Source organism: Symphodus melops (assembly GCF_947650265.1).
Source record: "Symphodus melops genome assembly, chromosome: 20".
NCBI lineage: Eukaryota > Metazoa > Chordata > Actinopteri > Labriformes > Labridae > Symphodus > Symphodus melops.
Genome location: NC_136710.1, coordinates 907,392 through 928,248, shown reverse-complemented (window position 1 = coordinate 928,248; position 20,857 = coordinate 907,392). Strand labels below are relative to the sequence as shown.

Here is a 20,857-nt window from a genome sequence, read left to right as displayed (position 1 = left end):
CTCAGCACGCGACCGATTCTATCAGGGTCGACGCCACGCCGAGCTTTTCTGCTGCGTGAGCACAAACTCAGACGAGACACAAAGTTAAAGACTGGAAGCATCACACAGGAAGACACTTTAAAACTTTATTTACAGTCTGAGACACACACACACACTTTAGAAGAAAAACAAACATGGACGCCGTCTCTTCTTCTTGTGTTTTTTGTTCTGCGGTAAAAATCAGAAAAAAAAAGACAAAAACGATGCGGATGAGTGACAGATTATTTGTGTTTATGTTTCATTTGCTGTCTGCTTCGCTCTGATTGGCTGCAGAGTCGACCGCTCACACGTGGATTTCCTGCTCACTTCAGTAGAATCAGGCAACCGTTTCCATGACGACGCCTCCTCTCTCTGTAACCGTCCGAGCTGTGAACACAAACACGACATCAGCGTCTCTGCTCGACAGGAAGTCGAAACTACAAAGATAAATGTCAGCTTGTCACCTCGCTGGCGCTCTCGGAGGATCAGAGCCAGTAAGACGGTGGACAGCAGGTACGGAGCGCCCGCCATCAGGTGACAGATCAGCCTGGGCGTGGTCAGCGAGCAGGACGCAGCAGGCGGAGCTGGAGATGAAGACGGACGAGGAGAAGCTGGGAAGACAAACAGTATCTGAGAGTGAAGACGTGAATCACCTCGCCACATGTGATGACCTCATCGAGCGACCTCACCTTCAACGGCGAGCCAGCTGCCCACCGATTCCTCCTCGCCTCCGGAGACGCCGCACGTGTAGAGTCCTTCGTCTGACTTGGAGACACGGGGACGGGTGAACTGTCCCGTGGAGCTGCTGCCGACCGAGCGGCCATCTTTGAAGAAATCGAATCTTCGGACGGAGGAGTTGGACTCGTGTTTGCATCCCAGAGTCACCGCGGCGCCCTCCGTCACGCCGAGGGCGGGGCTTATCAGGATCACAGGGCGCTCTTTGACAGACAAACAACAGCTAAATGGCTGACAGAGACGAGAGAGGGGATCTGGGTGGTGATTAAAAAGTCTCACCTGTGACGGTGATGTTGACGGCGTTGCTCCGCTCCCCGCCGTCTGACTCGCACCAGTACACGCCGCTGTCAGACGGGTAGATGCTTCGGATCTCGCAGGTGGAGCCGGCCGGGTTCGAGCCCCAGCCGAAGGTGCAGGTGGTGACGCCGCTCCTCGACGTGTTCCTCTTCACCTTCCAGGCGGTGGAGTTCAGCTGGTCCTCGCAGCTCAGAGCGAGCGACTCGTAGCGGGAGAACTGGGACCTGTCGGGGCGGAGCCGCAGGCAGGCTGCGAGCGGGAGGCGGATCAGATAAAAAGACGAGTTTGGATTAAAGAAAGAATCGAACAGAAACAAGAAGAGAGAGACGAATGATGCGTTCAAAGACGAATCCTGTAAAACAACGAACAGAAGAATCAAAAGAGAGGAAACAAACTCACAGAGCATCAGGCAGAACGGTGTGAGCTGCATCCTGTCCTGAAGCTGACTGAGCCACACGGCAGCAGCAGTCACTTCCTCTGTGAAAACACACACACACACACACACACACACACACACACACACACACACACACACACACACACACACACACACACACACACACACACACACACACACACACCTGACCTAAAAAGCCTCTGCATGTTTCTAATAAGCTCCAGCAGCAGAAAGCTGCTCAAACTAGGATCAATGTTGGAGATGAAACATGGAGAGAGGTTAGAACGCAGAAAGCTTTACAGACCCATGCAGAGCTGGCTAAACACTGAAGCTACAGTGTCCACCACATGCAGAGCTGGCTAAACACTGAAGCTACAGTGTCTCTACATGCAGAGCTGGCTAAACACTGAAGCTACAGTGTCCACCACATGCAGAGCTGGCTAAACACTGAAGCTACAGTGTCTCTACATGCAGAGCTGGCTAAACACTGAAGCTAGTGTCCACCACATGCAGAGCTGGATAAACACTGAAGCTACAGTGTCCACCACATGCAGAGCTGGCTAAACACTGAAGCTACAGTGTCCACCACATGCAGAGCTGTGTGAGAGGAGGGGGGGAGACAGCTCTCTGTGATGATTAGAGTTTAGACTGCAGTACTCATTTTAAACACTAGGGGGAGTTAGACAGCTTCTTTAAGGGTTTGAGACGCTTTAGTAAATAGAGGGCTGAAGAACTACAAACATGTCTGACATCTGACTAATGTGTGTGTGTGTGTGTGTGTGTGTGTGTGTGTGTGTGTGTGTGTGTGTGTGTGTGTGTGTGTGTGTGTGTGTGTGACGTCGCTACATCTGATGAAAGAGCAGAGATGAGACGTCTCATCATGGCTGATTGGCCGTCCGTGTCCCTTTTAAGAAAGTAACCCCACATAGTAATAATAATAATAATAATAATAATAATAATAACAATAATAATAATAACAATAATAATGATACTTTTTATTAAAAGGCACCTTTAAAAACATGAAAGTCACATGGATGAAATGAACATTAAACAGAGATGACAGGATGTGGAGGATCAGTCTCTTTAAAGAGCAGCGTCCTGCGCTCTCCTCAGCTCATGAACGCCTGCGACTCTTCCTTGGCGCCCGGGTGGAGCTTCACGCCGTACGGAAGCACTGAGGAGTGTCGACGCCTGCGGTTGGAAGCGTTTGGCGCACACCGAGCCGAAGAGGAACTCGCCATCCGGCTGTCGAAGCTGACCCGTTTGATGGAGGCGGCGCCCGGAGGAGGAGGGAGGGTGGCGCTGACGTTCAGAACGTCGGGGTTGCTGAGGATGCGCCGTCGTCTCTGGGTCTGCGCCAGAGGGACCAGCGGGGCCTTGGAGACGACCTCCAGCTGGTGGATGGCGTCCTGAAGCTTCCGCTGGAGGTCGGCCACCTCTCTGGACAGGTTCTCCATGTGGTCCACGGTGACGGCCTCCAGGAACGACTGGTTCTCAAAGGAAGCCCGAGCTGCTCTTTGACCCGACGACCACCTGAACCCACCTGTGAGCAAACAACACGAGCGTTAGAGATCAGGCTCCTGAAGGAGGGACGCTCAAATCCTAAAACCAGGATCGACTTGGGTCAGACCCTCAGAGCAGGATCCCTCTGGATCCCTCCTTAAAGAAACGTGCAGTCAGACGTGCTCGTCGTTGCCGTGGAAACGCCAGATGTCACGTATTTAGGAAGCGTGAGCCGGCGTCCTGTCGCTGTTTGTGATGTCACTCACACTCGGACACACCCGGTCGTCATGACTACGAAGGGAAAGGTGTCGACGACCTACCAGACTTGCCCCGCCTTTTCCACAAGAAGAAAGCCAATCCACACGCAGCCAGCAGAAGAGCGAGCGCTCCTCCGGCGAGGAAGCCGACGCTCCGCCCACAGGAAGTGATGCAGCCGTCTGAAAGGAGCAAACACACCAAGCTGCTGATCAAAGCTGGAGGGGCGCTGAGTTCACCTGCTGCTCCACAGGCTGCAGCTCACCTGGGACCACGGTCTCTGTGCTCCTGCTCTGGTTCAGGAGCGGCTGGTGGACTCTGCAGGTGACCCTGTGAGCGACAGGAAACCAGTTCGTACATGACCTCCGACAGGAAGCAAACAAACAAACAAACAAACAAACAAACAAACAAACAAACAAACAAACAAACAAACAAACAAACAAACAAACAAACCTTGTGGTGGCGTCCGGCAGAGTCACTCTCCGTGTCACCGTGTAACATCCTCCGACATCTCGCCCTCTTCTGGGCTCTTCAGCAGACATTTCGTTTCCCTGTTGATCCAGAAAGGTGACCTGAGGTTCAGGCGCCCAGCAGCCGGTCTCACACTGAAGGGCCACGCCGCCGCCGCCACCGCCGCTCTGAGCTGGCGTGAAGGAGAGCTTGGGTTCAGAGACCGCCCCTGCAGGAAGGAGGACGAGGTGTTACTGCGTCCAGAGGCACTGATCATCAACAGGCAACTGTTTGGGGCCTCAGACCAGTAGGGGGGCCCCAGACCAGTCGGGGGGCCCCAGACCAGTAGGGGGGCCCAGACCAGTAGGGGGGCCCCAGACCAGTAGGGGGCCCCAGACCAGTAGGGGGGCCTCAGACCAGTAGGGGAGCCCAAGCGGCTGACAAACTTTAAACCACATCATTTCCTCAAAATGTGCAAATTTTGCAGCGAGAGTCGGAGACCCCCCTAACGGGGCCCCGTCAGACACACACATTATAACTGTGACCCTAGAAGCGCCCCTGACTCCGCCCCCCCAGAGAGACCTGAAGCACAGACTGTGAGGGGGAAAGATCTCTCATCAAGTCATCCGTCAGATTTCTGAGCTCACGTGAGAGAGAGTGATCAGCTGACGGACCAGTTAAACGGACCAGTTAAACGGACCAGTTAAACGTGCCGGTGCCACACCCGGGCCGGGTTGGAAAAGTGACAAAAATGTGGATGTGCGGCTCACAGCCGGAGTACAAATCCAACATGGCTGCTAACATGTCATGTAGTGAAGGCTGGGATCAAGCTGTGTTTTTCAGTGGGACCAGAAGGAGCCCGTCTGAGCTGGGAGTAAACACATGAAGTGAGGGGGACGTACCCACGAGCAGCTCCACGGTGCTGGCGTCCCCCGGGGCGTTCCTCCACAGCCTCAGGCATCGGTACGTCCCCGCGTCCGACAGCCGCACGTTGGCGATCCTCAGAGACAGGTTCCTGTTCTTCAGCTCCCTCGTCAGCAGGCTGGTTCTGTACTCGAAGGCCGGGTTCTTCATCTCCGAGGTCTCACAGCGATCCCTGTACAGGAAGACCACGTTTGGATCCAGGCCTTTCTTGGACCACTCCACGGTGGTTGGAAAGTCCTCGCCGGCGTTGACGTTGAAACTGCACGGCAGGATGACATCATCGCCCGCCAAGGCCTGGACCGCGTGACCACGCAGCAAGGACTCTCCTGCACCACGAGCAACAAGACATCACACTCACACGGTCATGAAATACATCAGAAACACAAAATTACAAATCAAAGGACCAATCAGTGATCAGACATCTAGGTTCTGGTCCTGAATGGTCTGGATTTGTAGGTGCAGCCGAGCCAAAGAAAGAAGGACTTTATTGATTGTTAACCACAGACGGAGTCTCAGGGACGTCCCCCACTGGGTGCTGCAGCAGACTTTCTCCAGGAACCGGATTCTTTCCACAGTGTCCGAGGTCACACGTTCACGCGCGTTTTACAGCTCGGAAACTAGTTTTTCCGACAGCATTTGAATGCACCATCAATCTGACGCACGTCTAAATCGGTGCAGCTTGTTCTTCTAATGTTTAACTTTAAGAAGAGTCATAAACAGCGTGTTTCAGTGTCTGTCCTTTGAACTCTCTGTCTCTTAACACACTTCCACAGACAGCAGCGATCTACTCTGTTAGAAAGTCTTCATCAAGTTCAACATTTTAAAAGAACAATAAAAACAAACCTTCTCTCACACCTGAGACACAGGTCAGCAGAGCAGCTCCAAACAGGACCAGAGGACACATCAGGAGGACAGGAAACACAACCCGATCTTTTTCTCTCTGCTCATGAAATAAATAAACACGCTCCACAGGAAATGTCGCGTGCCTACGCACCCGGCGCACCTGAGACACACCTGGCTAACCTGAGACTCACCTGGCGCACCTGTACAGGCTGAGGTGCGCGTCAGCCTTCATCTTCTTTATGGGTTTATTTTGGGTGGATTGAAATCCCAAGGTGGAGTTGCAGTACGCCACCTGCTGGACCGGAACCCTCGCGCGCTCCACGCTGTGAGAACTGTCGTCATGTGTGCGCGCTCCCTCACATTTTAAAAATCCTTTAATGTGTGCCAGGATTAACGTGTCACGGCTCAGGTTGTAATACCTTCATCTGTCCACTAGGTGGGCCTGCAGATCTGTTGACGCAACACCTGGACAGAAGCAGGAAAGTGACGTGTTGGATCTCCTCCTCCAACACTCATCATGAAACATGAACTCTCTTATCTCTCCTCAGCTCACAGTTTCTTCTCCTCTTCACTTTTCTGCACAAGGTTGGAGTTGTATACTTCCACCAGGTGCATGATGGGAAAAACAATTTAGATGCAGTCTTGCATTTTGACAGTTTCAGGTGACTGTGATTGTACCTGTAGGTCAATCAAAGACAGGTCAATCAAACACACAGACAGATAGACAGATAGACAGATAGATAGATAGATAGATAGATAGATAGATAGATAGATAGATAGATAGATAGATAGATAGATAGATAGATAGATAGATAGATAGATAGATAGATAGATAGATAGATAGATAGATAGATACTTTATTGATCCCGAGTTAATACTGATGGACTCTTCACTCTGCAGCAGCCTCTACCATCAGTGTGTGAATGTATGAGTTAATACTGATGGACTCTTGACACTGTTGAACTGAACGTTGTGTATTTGACCTTCTGACATGACTTGTAGATCCACTCATCATCATGACCAGCAGTAAACCAGGGACCTTCCTCATCTCCGAGAACCTGAGGGAGAAGTTACATCTCCAGATAAAGGACTCTAAAAGGGAAGTTAACGCATCATTTCATCAGAGTTAGAAACTCCGTTTCTGCTACATCACTGGTGCAAAATCATCACTGAAGGCTGTTGCTGTAATCAATACCCTACATCGTGACCTTTGACACTCTGGCTCCACACTGACCTTGTTCAAAGTATAACATTTTTGCTTTGAACAGAAAATAGTCCTGAACCCTTTAATGGTTTCTGTGTCCCGCCGTAAAGTACATAAAAAAGTGTTTCATTATTGTTAAAGCTGACTTCTGTGTACAGCTTCTGTGAAAAACTACTTTTCAGTTTCTTCACTTTTTTGAAACTTAATATTTAATTCTTTTTTTTTTTTTTTTTTAACTTTTTGTATTGGTTTTTTATAAGTGCAGAACATAAAATACGAGACATACATAATGGGTATGCAAAAATGTAAAGTAGATAAGAGTGATTAAAGGCTGCTATAGCGTTGACAATTATACAAATGGAAAAACTAACAATCGGAAAGTAAATTTTAAGAATAATAAAAATAAAATAAACAACAAATAGAAAACAAACAAGAAAAAACAAACAAACAAGCATCAGCATGTTACAAAGTAAGTTTGAGACAGCTCTATAACATAAATGTCGTCTAAGATGCCGTTCTGGAGGGTTCAAGTGCAATGCGAGGCGGCGTGAGGGGGGAATATTTAATTCTTAATTGAAAGAGGTCAATGATTGTTTCTGAAATCATGTAACATGTAAAAAGACAGAATCACAGGAGGATACTAAAAAGTTACAAAGAAGTCCATTCAAGAATGTGAAAATGTCTCAAGAGTTCTCTTGTCATGTTTTAAAGTTTAGTTTTTTTAACTAGTTTCACAGTTCACCTGATTCACAGAGACTCTAAACTGCAAAACATGGTGGAAAAGACTTCTATCAAATCACTGAACCAAACAATGAAGACGAAGCTGTTACTGCTCAAACGCCACATGAGCTGCTTGTCAACAGGCAACGCAGGTTACTGCTTGGGGCCCCAGGCCAGTAGGTCCATTCAGAGTCCGACTATACGTACAGTACCCCTGTTGAACAACGTATAGACTACACAATATGGACTCAATATGGGGACTTCCTGTTAGAGCAGCGCCATGTGAAGACGGAGTTTGGTCGAGCTCCTCACTGGAACTGTTGGAGCCATTGATACTGATGTCTTTTGTGTACGGAATCTTTCGTGTGCTTTGATGTTCATGCCTGCGCAGCATGCTTACTTGTCTCTAGCTGCTGATTGGTTGCTGCTCGGAGCACGCTGCCTTTGTCTGCTTAGCTGTTTGATTCGAATCTGTAGAGGCATGGTAGCACACCGGTCTTTGACCGTACTTTAGCGTTTGCTTTATTTTACTTTGTAACTTTGGATTTTAATTTTTTAAAACAAGAAAGCTTCCAGTAAATGGTTAAAAGTGAAGAACCTTGGACTGGAGTTTTTGTGAAGTACGCGTCAACCATATGTTACAACTCTACATTTTGTGTACACAATTTTTGTAAAAAGAAGACAGAGGCACACAAACAGGAACTACTAACTTCAGAAAAATGCTTTTGATATGTAAAGCCCACACTAACTGTTCAGATAAACAAGCAGTCTGTGTCACTATAAGATGCCCCAAAAAACTCAAGAAAGCAACAAGTTGGAGGCAAGGTCACGACGTTGCAATATCTGCATCATTGGAATGAAAGAAAAGGACTCATGATGGCCCAGTGGTTGGTGTTTACCACCTGTATGGAAGCTGTAGTCCTTCAATGGACTACATTGGCCCAGGTCCAGAGTCAACCTTTTGGTGTTTGTTCATAACTCGACACACAAACTGTCCTCCTGGTCGCTTTTTAGATCCAACAATGTTCAAGGTCCCATTTTTTCCTTTCAATAAAGTTTGTCTATTTAGTTCAGACAACATTTCACTACCAAATCTACTGTTAGTTTGGAATCAATTCGTGATTCCACTGTAACGGAGGGGTTTCTGTATCTGTGTTAAATGAATAATTAGGACATTATCAAACAGACTTGTGGATCATCTTAGATTTATTTATCCATGGTCAAATAACATAATAACATAACAAAGATGGCTCAGACATGCTTCATGACCAGAACCTTGCAGTTACTGGCATGCTGCTCACAATCTCACATGCTAGTGAACCAAGACTCCGCAGTCACTGGACCCGTGCTGACCAGGATCTTACAATCTCTGGCATCGTGCTGACCAGGATCTCACGATCACTGGCCAAGTATTCTTCTTCACAGTGTTCCTTATATTCTGATAGAAAGACGGCCCATAAATACTTCACTCTGTATAAGGAATGAAGAACTCATCTCCTTGACTCAAATGTCAAACATCTATGTTAAGCTAAATCTCTCAGACAACAACAGACACTTGGCTTCAAACCAAATATAACTCTACTACTACTGTAATATGATCTCTTACACATGTATGTAGTACATCTTCACAAACCTAAATGAATTACTCTCACATGGTTGACACAATTAAAAGATATATCCACAAATGTATCAAGATGAATGAATACATGAAAATACGTACTATCATCTAAACGGTGCACCCTTAAAGTCCACGTCACATCTTTCTAAAGAGGGATCTGACAAGGCCAGGTCAGTGTTGTAAGCCTGGGTTCACTTCCTTGTTTTTGGAGATGCTGAGATAAGAAGTGGTATTTAAGAGCTGCTGCTGCTCCTGTGAAGTATCCACACTCGGACAGCTTGAAGCCACGCTGAGACGGAAGACGAGAAGGTAAATCTGCTGCACCTTTTCATCGGTCTTAAAGACTCTTCATCACTGACACGTCTGTTGATTCCTCTTCAGCATCATCTCATCCACGTCACCATGTTGAAGCTCCTGGCTGTCTCTGCTCTCCTCTGTGCCATGATGGCTCTGAGCAGCGCTGAAGGTGAGGATGAAACATGGAGGCAGGGCCGCGTCCAGACTTTGGCCCCCCTGGGACTCGGACTTATGGAGGGGGGGCATTTAGGTTGGGGGGCTCAGGAACACTACACAAGTTACACAGTGTGCACGAGTATTTACTTTATACTCGTGCTTTACTTATTTTATTATGTAAAGATTAAAGTATTTATTCTTAACAGAATTCATTGACAAAACAAAGTGAGGACTTTAACTCGTAAAGAGAACTTCCTGCTGACATGAGAGAACAAACAGAATAGTTGATTTGAATGTAAGTCTCTGATTAAGAAAACAGCCAATCAGAGATTTGGATTTTGGGGTGGCCAATCAGCCTTCAAAGGGGGCCCATGCCAACCCCCCCCCCCCCCCCCCCCCCCCCCCCCCCCCCCCCCCTCTGGACACGGCCCTGCACGTGTAACATGTCGTGGTCATATTCACGTGATGATGTCAGGAACTATTCAGGCCGATAACTGAAGTGTCAAACTTTCCAGCTGCTGCAGAGCCGGAACCTGAGGCCGCACCAGCAGGTGAGCATGACCTCCACATGATTCATGAGAAGACATTTAATTCCTCTTCTGTAGTGTTACCTGACAACAGGCCCTGTGTTTCATGGTTATATGTATTAAGTATGTCATGAAGCAACCAGGCTCAGCCCTCGGTCTGACATGTTTCTAAGAAGCTCTGTATCATGACGTGTTTGGTGTCATTAACTCATCTGTGTGTGTCCTCCAGGAGAGCTCGATGTTCAGAAGAGGAGGGGGTGCCGCCCCCGCCCACGTCCCTGCTACCGCCCTCGTCCTCGCCCCCCCTGCCGCTCCCCTTGGACGAAGATCGGTTGTCGCTACTTCCTCTACGTTTCACGGCCTATGACTTGGCAGCAGGCCGAGGTACGAGATGAACGTGCAGAACACAGTTAACTCTGCTTGAATTAACTTCTGTGGAACTTCAGAATCCTCCTATGAATCTTTTTACTATTGATATTTTTATTATGTACATGTGATGATCTCTCCAAAGGCAAGTTTCACAAACTATGCTGTGATATCAGTAAATAAACGAGGCGTGCAGCATACAAAGTGACTTTGAGACTGTCCCTGTACATTTGGTCATACAGGAAGTCCAGAACCAGAACCAACACTTTTCCATTTATCTTTATTTTAGCACAATTGTCGTCGCCTCGGTGGACACCTGGCATCCATGCATTCTAACTACGAGCATCAACAGATCAGAGCGTTGATCAGACGGCGAGCCAATGGGGAGCCAGTGACTTGGATCGGAGGCACTGATGCGCATTGTGTAAGTAATTAACCAACACAGATATCCTGTATTTGATCATGTCTGTTTTCTGTGTCTGTAGCTTTAAATATGTAAATGAGCTGTGTCTGACCACGCCCCCTCTCTGGAAGGGCTCGGGTGTACTCGCTGCTATCTGGCTCCATGTCCTATTGTTTACGGTGAGAAGGCAGACTCAGAGGGCAGAACAAACACCTAGCTGTGGGAGTGTCACCCACCTGGAGGAGGGGCTACTGCCCTTTGTGATGTCATGAAGGGCACATCTCCAAACAGCCTGTAGACAGACTAGAGACGCATGTTACATTTAGAGGAACATGTAGGGATGATTCTGGATAATATCTGACCTTTATGTCTGGTCCATTTAACAAAACGTCCTGGGATCTTTCTGCTGTCTACAGTGATTAATTCAGTTGAGGGGTGTTTCCTGCTTAAATGTTTTTCTAATGTGTTGTCTTTTCTAGGAGGGACATTGGCGCTGGAGTGATGGTACCTGCTTCAACTACAAAGGGTGGTGTTGGGGGGAGCCAAACAATGCTGGCAATCAGAACTGTCTGCAGATGAACTTTACCTGTAAGTCATAAATCACATTCTCAGAGAGCTTGAGTTCATGCATGTTTTAGTCTTTGTAATGCTTTTCTATGTTCTCATGTTCTATGTTTCTGTTATTCTCAGGTCGCAAATGCTGGGATGATTTCCAGTGTTCCCATAAGCGTCCCTCCGTCTGCGTCAGAAACAGGAGATAGACATTTCTGGTCCTGGTCCGACTCGAAAGGCATGAAGAACCTGGAACGCTCTGAATCTCTTTATTCTCTCTCTGTTTCTCCTCTATCGCTGTAACGCTAAGGAAAGATAACGACACGTAACGAACGCAGGAGCTGGATGGTCTCTGAGGCCTCGTGCCCGTAATAAGATCAGACTGAATGTGTAATGGAAAGGACGCTTTAAGCACAACTTCATTCTTTTTAAAATTCATCTTTTCTTCCTTAAGCAAAATAAAAACGCTTCAAGCATTAAAAAAATAAATCTGTGTCATCTGTGAAATCATCATCCCAACATGTGCTGCTTTTAGCTTTCAAAGAAGGAGTAGCCATTTTTATTTTTCAAAGTTCTCTGCTAACCAAAATAAAGATGTCTAAAGTAGAACACTTTTAAAGATGTAAAGTGGAACAGAGTCGACCTGTAACGGTTGAAACACACCTGATTGCAGAATTATTTCAGAGTTCTTAAAAAATGAGAAAGCTTACCTGAGTTTGAGCAACTTTCCCTCCTTTTCAAAAACAGGAAATGACCCTGGGGTCCTTAGAACAGAGAGAACCCTTTTTATGCCTGATCAAAAATGCTTTAGAAGAAATATGACTGTGTGGACAAAAGTCTGGGACACTCAAGAGCCACATTTAGAATAACACTGAGGTTTTCAAATGGTAATAAAAATTGTTATTCCATACTTAAAAATAACTTGAGGAATCTTTGTTAATCAATCAATCAATCAATCTTTATTTATATAGCGTCAATTCATAACAGGCGTTATCTCGAGACACTTACAAAAGCAGGTAAAGGACCTTACTGATTGTCTGTTAACATTAACGACAGAGCAGGTAACAAGACCATGCTCATTGTTATGTTTACAAAAAGCAGGTAAAGGACCTGACGGATGGCTATATTACAAGAGCCCAGCTTAATCCGTCATGGCAAGAAAAAACTTCCTTTTAACAGGCAGAAATCTTCAGCAGACCCGGATCATGACGGAACAGCCATCTGCTAAACTGTGCTGGGCTTGAAAATGGGACAAGATGCAGAAAGAAGAATAGGATAGGATAGGTTGGGGGGGGGGGGGGGGGGGGGGGGGGGGGGGGGGGGTGGTCTGGGCAGGCCATCCTCGTTGGGGGGGGGGGTTGTTTGGGCAGGCCATCCTCACCAACAGTCCCAAGGAACCTAAGAGAGCTCAGGAGCTCCCAGAGAAAGGAGAGGTTAGAATATAAAGATAGTGACAAGCAGTAATAAGATATGAAAGCTGGGAGAGAAAGAGGGAAAGAGAGATAAGAGATCTTGTGCCAGTTCCCCGGTAGTCTAGGCCTATAGCAGCATAACTATGAGCTGGTCCTAAGCCAGCCCTAACGATAAGATTTATCAAAAAGAAAAGTTTGAAGTCTATTCTTAAAGTACCTAGTGTGTCTGCCTCCCGGACCCCGACTGGTAGACGATTCCAAAGGAGCCTGATAACTAAAGGCTCTACCTCCCATAGTACTTTTAGAGACTATAGGCACCACGAGCAGGCCTGCATTCTGGGAACGTCATGTTCTTGATGGATAGTACGGTACAATTAACTCTTTAAGATAGGATGGTGCCTGACCGTTTAGAGCTTTGTAGGTGAGCAGAAGGATTTTAAATTCTATTCTAGATTTTATAGGGAGCCAATGGAGAGAAGCCAATACAGGAGTCATGTGGTCCCTTTTCCTAGTTCTAGTAAGAACACGAGCTGCAGCGTTTTGGACGAGTTGGAGGGTCTTTAGAGATTTACCATAGCACCCTGCTAAAATAGAATTACAGTAATCCAACCTGGAGGTAACAAATGCATGAACTAATTTTTCAGCATCATTTTGTGACAGGATCTGTCTGATCTTAGAGATATTACGAAGGTGAAAATAAGCTGTCCTTGAAATGTGTTTAATGTATGAATCAAAGGACATATCCTGATCAAACAGAACTCCTAGGTTCCTAACAGTGGTACTAGAGGCTACGCTAATACTACTAAGGGCCGTCATATCGGCAGAGAAAGTTAATAAAAGAAGTATCATGTAACAGTGACACCTGGTGTCTAACATGGGTACTGCAGTCCAGATTCAAAACATTGGAGAGAGCCATCTCCCTCGGCCCCTCCTCTCCAGAACTGTTGTCACATCTGAATATTTTGTGTATGTCTTATATTAGGAGTTCTAAAGCACCCTGGAATATGAGCCATACGGGCCAGTTAATTCTGTCTTTGATGGACACAAAGTTTCAATTGAAATCAAACTCAAATCTCAGTTTTGCCAGCAGGAGGCAGTGTGGCACTGTGCTTCTGTCATGGACTCTTTTGGAGTCTGGTCTCTTCCTCTTTCTGCTGAGTGAAGATGCACTGGACAGAAGTTGCCTCCCTCATCTTTTCATCTGTTTAAACACTAACCTTGTTTCTAAGTCTCCGGCCTGAGGCCTCTGTCTAAAACACTTAACTGTTCACACCCTTGAAGAAGCAGAGGAGGATTATCTGGCACAAACTACATTCACTAACTCTGTGCAGAGGCAGTGAAAGGCCTGAAGAGGTCAAAACAACTCCAGCAGCACCTGTAGTATGATGACTTTATTACACTGACACATCTCAGCATGATGCCTTCATCAGGGATTGATCTTCATACTACACGTGCTGCTGGAGCTGTTTATAGTGATTCAATGGTTCTGTATCTTCTAATGATACCACCTGCAGCTGACATGGATCAGAACCTGACATGGATCAGACCATGACATGGATCAGAACCTGACATGGATCAGACCTTGACATGGATCAGACCCTGACATGGATCAGACCCTGACATGGATCAGAACCTGACATGCCACTTAACCCAGAGATGCTCCCACTGCTTTGTATTCTGTGTGTGAGTGTGTATGAATGGATGAGTTAATACTGATGGACTCTTTACTCTGCAGCAGCCTCTACCATCAAGTCCGGCTCTCAACAGGTTCAACTTGCCTTGCATCGCAGTGAGCTTTCCCCAGATTCCATCCTTCGGCCTAGCTCTGCCAGTGCCACAGTCTGTGCTCCAACAGCTTTGCCCATCTTGATCATCATGACCGGCAGCCTCGGTGCTCCCGCCAGAACTGCCGTCTTCCCAATTTCCCGGTACACCAGGGCTATGCCAAGGCCAATCAGCACAAGCCCGGTGAACATGAAGCCGAATATGTACACATCCTCAACATCTTCCACCGAAAGCACTCCCAGGCACATGACTCTCCATGTACTCCACGGATCCATCACGTACAGGTGGACTCCTTGTCAATTGCGTTGAGAGACCAGCTTATTAATTCCATATTAGCTCAATTCCGGAGAGACAGAAAGAAGAAACACTCCAGTATCAGACGAGACAGAAGCAATGGGAACACACACAAGGACGAGATAAGGGAGGGAGAGAAAAAGCGTCTGCCTTCCTTGAGAGCTGAAGTCGAATGTGTGTGAATGGATGAGTTAATGCTGACGGACTCTTCACTCTGCAGCCTCTACCATCAGTGTGTGAATGTGTATGAATGGATGAGTTAATACTGATGGACTCTTTACGCCTGCAGCCTCTACCATCAGTGTGTGAATGTGTGAGTTAATACTGATGGACTCTTGACACTGTTGAACTGAACGTTGTGTATTTGACCTTCTGACATGACTTGTAGATCCACTCATCATCATGACCAGCAGTAAAACCAGGGACCTTCCTCATCCCCGAGAACCTGAGGGAGAAGTTACATCTCCAGATAAAGGACTCTAAAAGGGAAGTTAACGCATCATTTCATCAGAGTTAGAAACTCCGTTTCTGCTACATCATCGGTGCAAAATCATCACTGAAGGCTGTTGCTGTAATCAATACCCTACATCGTGACCTTTGACACTCAGGCTCCACACTGACCTTGTTCAAAGTATAACATTTTTGCTTTGAACAGAAAATAGTCCTGAACCCTTTAATGATTTCTGTGTCCTGCCGTAAAGTACATAAAAAAGTGTTTCATTATTGTTAAAGCTGACTTCTGTGTACAGCTTCTGTGAAAAACTACTTTTCAGTTTCTTCACTTATTTGAAACTTAATATTTAATTCTTATTTGAAAGAGGTCAATCATTGTTCTGGAAATCTTTTGAAAAAGTTGTTACAGGACATTTAAAGAGAAGGAGATAAACATAGAATTTATACCCTAAACAGGGACGTATCCCGACAGTGACATGAAGGTCATGTTTAAAAACAAACATGAAACTGTTGTTTTTGATCAGGTACAAAATAAAACAATTAAATTAATTTTCCAAAATATTTATAGTTTTCTGCCAATTAAGGGATATAAAGGAGCAGCATGTAACTCTGCCCCCTAGTGTTTAAAATGAGTACTGCAGTCTAAACTCTAATCATCACAGAGAGCTGTCTCCCCCTCCTCTCACACAGGTCAGCATGTGGTGGACACTGTAGCTTCAGTGTTTAGCCAGCTCTGCATGTGGTGGACACTGTAGCTTCAGTGTTTAGCCAGCTCTGCATGTGGTGGACACTGTAGCTTCAGTGTTTAGCCAGCTCTGCATGTGGTGGACACTGTAGCTTCAGTGTTTAGCCAGCTCTGCATGGGTCTGTAAAGCTTTCTGCATTCTAACCTCTCTCCATGTTAGAATCTAAAGTTAGAAGGAGGACATACTGGCTGCTGCAGGTTTCCTTCATGTCTGATCACTGAGGACGACAGCGTCAGCAGCTCACCCTATAAAATGATTGAATCCTTTAGTGGCCATCTAAAGGAGGAAATTATTCAAACATGAACTTCTCGTTGACTCACCCAGCACCCATCAGAGCCTCCAATCCAAGTCAGTGGACTGATTCCTCTCACGATCATCGATCTGATTCTTCCATAACTCCAAAGTCGAATGCACAGATGCCAGGTGTCCACCGAGGTGACAGCAGTGATACTAAAATAAAGTGTTGGTTCTGGACTTCGTTTGTGACCTCGTCATTTGTGTAATTTGTCTTAGAAGAGATCATCAAATGTAAAAAGACAGAATCACAGGAGGATACTAAAAAGTTACAAAGAAGTCCATTCAAGAATGTGAAAATGTCTCAAGAGTTCTCTTGTCATTATTGAAAGTTTTGTTTTTTTAACTAGTTTCACAGTTCACCTGATTCACAGAGACTCTAAACTGCAAAACATGGTGGAAAAGACTTCTATCAAATCACTGAACCAAACAATGAAGACGAAGCTGTTACTGCTCAAACGCCACATGAGCTGCTTGTCAACAGGCAATGCAGGTTACTGCTTGGGGCCCGAGGCCAGTAGGTCCATTCAGAGTCCGACCATACGTACAGTACCCCTGTTGAACAACGTATAGACTACACAATATGGACTCAATATTGGGGACTTCCTGTTAGAGCAGCGCCATGTGAAGACGGAGTTTGGTCGAGCTGCTCACTGGAACTACTAACTTCAGAAAAACGCTTGTGATATGTAAAGCCCACACTAACTGTTCAGATAAACAAGCAGTCTGTTGATAACCGTGTCACTATAAGATGCCCCAAAAAAACTCCAAGAAAACAACAAGTTGGAGGCAAGGTCACGGCGTTGCAATATCTGCATCATTGGAATGAAAGAAAAGGACTCATGATGCCCAGTGGTTGTGTGTACCACATGTATGGAAGCTGTAGTCCTTCAATGGACTGCCCAGGTCCAGAGTCCATCTGTGGCTCCTTTCCTTATAGTCATACCCCACACAAAGATTTGTATTAACTTATAAAACTGGAGGAAATAAAGTCTCAAGGTTGTCAGGGGACGTATGTCTGACAGGTCAGTGTTGTAAGCCTGGGTTCACTTCCTTGTTTTTGGAGATGCTGAGATAAGAAGTGGTATTTAAGAGCTGCTGCTGCTCCTGTGAAGTATCCACACTCGGACAGATTGAAGCCACGCTAAGACATAAGACGAGAAGGTAATCTGCTGCACCTTTTCAACGGTCTTAAAGACTCTTCATCACTGACACGTCTGTTGATTCCTCTTCAGCATCATCTCATCCACGTCACCATGTTGAAGCTCCTGGCTGTCTCTGCTCTCCTCTGTGCCATGATGGCTCTGAGCAGCGCTGAAGGTGAGGATGAAACATGGAGGCAGGGCCGCGTCCAGACTTTGGCCCCCCTGGGACTCAGACTTATGGAGGGGGGGCATTTAGGTTGGGGAGCTCAGGAACACTACACAAGTTACACAGTGTGCACGAGTATTTACTTTATTTTATTATGTAAAGATTAAAGTATTTATTCTTAACAGAATTCATTGACAAAACAAAGTGAGGACTTAACTCGTAAAGAGAACTTCCTGCTGACATGAGAGACCAAACAGAATAGTTGATTTGAATGTAAGTCTCTGATTAAGAAAACAGCCAATCAGAGATTGGGATTTTGGGGTGGCCAATCAGCCTTCAAGGGGGGGCCCATGCCAACCCCCCCCCCCCCCCCCCCCCCCTCTGGACACGGCCCTGCACGTGTAACATGTCGTGGTCATATTCACGTGATGATGTCAGGAACTATTCAGGCCGATAACTGAAGTGTCAAACTTTCCAGCTGCTGCAGAGCCGGAACCTGAGGCCGCACCAGCAGGTGAGCATGACCTCCACATGATTCATGAGAAGACATTTAATTCCTCTTCTGTAGTGTTACCTGACAACAGGCCCTGTGTTTCATGGTTATGTGTATTTAGTATGTCATGAAGCAACCAGGCTCAGCCCTCGGTCTGACATGTTTCTAAGAGCTCTGTATCATGACGTGTTTGGTGTCGTTAACTCATCTGTGTGTGTCCTCCAGGAGAGCTCGATGTTCAGAAGAGGTGGTGGTGCCGCCACCGCCACCGCCACCAGCCGCCACCACCACCACCACCACCACCACCACCATCACCACCACCACCACCACCGTCCCTGCTACCGCTCCCCTTGGACTAAGATCGGTTGTCGCTACTTCCTCTACGTTTCACGGCCTATGACTTGGCATCAGGCCGAGGTAAGAGATGAACGTGCAGAGTGCAGAGTTAACTCTGCTTAAATTAACTTCTGTGCAACTTCAGTATCCTCCTATGTGATGAAATGATTTTAAATGATTTTTTAATGTTTATTTTAGCACAACTGCCGTCGCCTCCGTGGACACCTGGCATCCGTGCATTCTAACCACGAGTATCAACAGATCAGAGCGCTGATAAGACGGAGAGCCAATGGGCATCCAGCGACTTGGATCGGAGGCACTGATGCGCGTTGTGTAAGTAATTAACCAACACAGATATCCTGTATTTGATCATGTCTATAAACCCCTCTATTTCAGCCAGCTCAGAACAGGCTGTTTCTGTGTCTGTAGCTTTAAATATGTAAATGAGCTGTGTCTGACCAAAACGTCCTGGGATCTTTCTGCTGTCTACAGTGATTAATTCAGTTGAGGGTGTTCATGCTTAAATGTTTTTCTAATGTGTTGTCTTTTCTAGGAGGGACATTGGCGCTGAGTGATGGTACCCGCTTCAACTACAAAGGGTGGTGCCGTGGGGAGCCAAACAATGCTGGCAATCAGGACTGTCTGCAGATTAATTATAGCTGTAAGTCATAAATCACATTCTCAGAGAGCTTGAGTTCATGCATGTTTTAGTCTTTGTAATGCTTATCTATGTTCTATGTTTCTGTTATTCTCAGGTCGCAAATGCTGGGATGATCTCCAGTGTTCCTATAAGCGTCCCTCCGTCTGCGTCAGAAACAGGAGATAGACATTTCTGGTCCTGGTCCGACTCGAAAGGCATGAAGAACCTGGAACGCTCTGAATCTCTTTATTCTCCCTCTGTTTCTCCTCTATCGCTGTAACGCTAAGGAAAGATAACGACACGTAACGAACGCAGGAGCTGGATGGTCTCTGAGGCCTCGTGCCCGTAATAAGATCAGACTGAATGTGTAATGGAAAGGACGCTTTAAGCACAACTTCATTCTTTATGAAATTCATCTTTTCTTCCTTAAGCAAAATAAAAACGCTTCAAGCATTAAAAAAATAAATCTGTGTCATCTGTGAAATCATCATCCCAACATGTGCTGCTTTTAGCTTTCAAAGAAGGAGTAGCCATTTTATTTTTCAAAGTTCTCTGCCAACCAAAATAAAGATGTCTAAAGAAGAACACTTTTAAAGATGTAAAGTGGAACAGAGTCGACCTGTAACGGTTGATTACCTGGTCAGTTCATGAAGTCTGAGCCCCGACTATCTTTCCCTGAACCCTTTTATACACTAGACAGAGAATATCTAACCAAATAATGCATTCAAGAATGTGCGGTTTCCTTCCTCTGATTGGGCAGCTTTCCAAATTATGCGCCTCCTGATGTTTGGTTCCTCTTCTCTCATTGGTGCATCATACTCTCGAATCCTTTGTCCTTCTATCGGGGAAGACACATCCTACCTGCATCAACAGCACACACACACATCTACTCACAGGTTTACCAGGTAGAGCTAGAGGTGTTGCTCAAAATACCGGTAACAGGGTAGAAGAAAAAAACCCTACCTTTCCCCTTTCCACTCTCTGAACCAGTGAGAGAAAAGAGAAAGGAGACAAAAAAATATATATATTTCTAAATATTTGTACTTAAGGAGCAGAACTTAAGTTCAAATTAACACACAACAGAAAACACTATATACACGTGAACAGCAGAAAATGTATGGACGCAATGCCCTATTTGGAGTCCTAACTGGCAAGCTTCTACAGCAGTCCTAATGACAACTGCGGCCAGTCACTGGGGGTTCTATCCCAGACTCACAAACAGTTTTAATACACTTCTGCTGGTTCACCACCTCCCCAATGATCCCACACACAGTTCTCTGTCAACTGAAATGACCAGCGCTCAACCTGTTGCCTTCTTGACATTGTCATTCAGCGTCAAAAGAAAAGACCCAGCCCAACATTTATCCCAGCCAGTCTCTCGCCCCTGGCTTTCTAACCAGTCTCTCGCCCCTGGTTTCACAGCCAGTCTCTCGCCCCTGACTTCTCTTCGTACGGCCTTCTGTTCGATCGCTTACTGTATTCTTGATTCAATTTTCTAAATTTAGACATTAACACCGTCTATACCCAAACCAGACAACGATAATTTAGATTTTCCAATGTGGACAATTTTATGGAAAAGGTTTGTGTTCACCTTTGGTTTTTGTGAGACCTCTCGTTGTACGATAGACTTCAATGCAGTTGTTCTACCACCTTAAGAAATTAATACATTTGAATGAAACATATTTCAAAACATTTTCATAAATTAATCAATACTTACGTCCTCCGTTAAACCTCATCCCCCATCGTCGGGGTCACCAAGTGAAGGATAAAAGTTCCTATTTAATCCTTTTCCTAAATGTTGTAAATAGAAATCTGACTCCTCTAAATA

At 46.0% G+C, this 20,857-nt stretch overlaps 4 protein-coding genes across 10 annotated transcripts in view; 2 read left to right on the top strand and 2 right to left on the bottom strand.

The window, feature by feature from the left end:
* Positions 1-122: 122 nt before the first annotated feature.
* LOC306841700 (Fc receptor-like protein 5) lies at positions 123-2,120 on the bottom strand. 2 transcript variants are annotated; one of them, XM_079371656.1, is made up of 5 exons: positions 1,450-2,120; positions 1,033-1,299; positions 708-956; positions 483-629; positions 123-405 (listed from the first exon to the last, which is right to left on the bottom strand). In XM_079371656.1, the coding sequence occupies exons 1-5, from the start codon at positions 1,478-1,480 to the stop codon at positions 356-358; spliced, it is 744 nt and encodes a 247-aa protein (XP_079227782.1). In that variant the 5' UTR covers positions 1,481-2,120; the 3' UTR covers positions 123-355. The 2 variants fall into 2 exon arrangements, with proteins under 2 accessions (XP_079227782.1, XP_079227781.1); XM_079371655.1 differs by having other exon boundaries at positions 1,033-2,120.
* A 301-nt stretch (positions 2,121-2,421) lies between these two features.
* The window catches only part of LOC306841066 (butyrophilin subfamily 3 member A2-like), a 74,497-nt gene continuing 56,061 nt past the window's right edge, over positions 2,422-20,857 (bottom strand). Inside the window, exons 1-6 of one of the 5 annotated variants that reach the window (XM_079370711.1) lie at positions 16,276-16,806; positions 4,558-4,905; positions 3,659-3,884; positions 3,471-3,535; positions 3,271-3,387; positions 2,422-2,990 (exon numbers count right to left, since the gene is read on the bottom strand). In XM_079370711.1, the coding sequence (XP_079226837.1) occupies positions 2,557-2,990; positions 3,271-3,387; positions 3,471-3,535; positions 3,659-3,884; positions 4,558-4,729 (1,014 nt within the window). In that variant the 5' untranslated portion in view covers positions 4,730-4,905; positions 16,276-16,806 and the 3' untranslated portion in view covers positions 2,422-2,556. Of the gene's footprint in view, positions 2,991-3,270; positions 3,388-3,470; positions 3,536-3,658; positions 3,885-4,557; positions 4,906-5,422; positions 5,706-16,275; positions 16,807-20,857 lie in introns of those variants that run through there. The other 4 variants (XM_079370710.1, XM_079370709.1, XM_079370713.1 and 1 more) reach the window with 4 other exon arrangements.
* LOC306841077 (type-2 ice-structuring protein-like) overlaps positions 8,918-20,857 on the top strand; it is a 17,615-nt gene continuing 5,675 nt past the window's right edge. Inside the window, exons 1-7 of one of the 2 annotated variants that reach the window (XM_079370727.1) lie at positions 8,922-9,273; positions 9,346-9,430; positions 9,933-9,968; positions 10,174-10,328; positions 10,600-10,734; positions 11,193-11,301; positions 11,404-11,754. In XM_079370727.1, the coding sequence (XP_079226853.1) occupies positions 9,367-9,430; positions 9,933-9,968; positions 10,174-10,328; positions 10,600-10,734; positions 11,193-11,301; positions 11,404-11,474 (570 nt within the window). In that variant the 5' untranslated portion in view covers positions 8,922-9,273; positions 9,346-9,366 and the 3' untranslated portion in view covers positions 11,475-11,754. Of the gene's footprint in view, positions 9,274-9,345; positions 9,431-9,932; positions 9,969-10,173; positions 10,329-10,599; positions 10,735-11,192; positions 11,302-11,403; positions 11,755-20,857 lie in introns of those variants that run through there. The other variant, XM_079370728.1, reaches the window with a different exon arrangement.
* Positions 17,389-19,485, top strand: LOC306841081 (ladderlectin-like). The gene is made up of 7 exons (XM_079370732.1): positions 17,389-17,413; positions 17,485-17,569; positions 18,039-18,074; positions 18,279-18,470; positions 18,588-18,722; positions 18,943-19,050; positions 19,145-19,485. The coding sequence occupies exons 4-6, from the start codon at positions 18,288-18,290 to the stop codon at positions 18,958-18,960; spliced, it is 336 nt and encodes a 111-aa protein (XP_079226858.1). The 5' UTR covers positions 17,389-17,413; positions 17,485-17,569; positions 18,039-18,074; positions 18,279-18,287; the 3' UTR covers positions 18,961-19,050; positions 19,145-19,485.

Bases quoted from the DNA above. Each gene is read 5' to 3' on its own strand.
- LOC306841081 (XM_079370732.1), top strand. From the start codon at position 18,288: ATGTTCAGAAGAGGTGGTGGTGCCGCCACCGCCACCGCCACCAGCCGC. The intron at 18,471-18,587 runs GTAAGAGATGAA...TGTTTATTTTAG, and splicing joins TGACTTGGCATCAGGCCGAG to CACAACTGCCGTCGCCTCCG.
- LOC306841700 (XM_079371655.1), bottom strand. From the start codon at position 1,480: ATGCAGCTCACACCGTTCTGCCTGATGCTCTGTGAGTTTGTTTCCTCT. The intron at 957-1,032 runs GTGAGACTTTTT...TGTCTGTCAAAG, and splicing joins CGTCAACATCACCGTCACAG to AGCGCCCTGTGATCCTGATA. The intron at 406-482 runs GTGACAAGCTGA...TTGTGTTCACAG, and splicing joins CCTCCGAGAGCGCCAGCGAG to CTCGGACGGTTACAGAGAGA.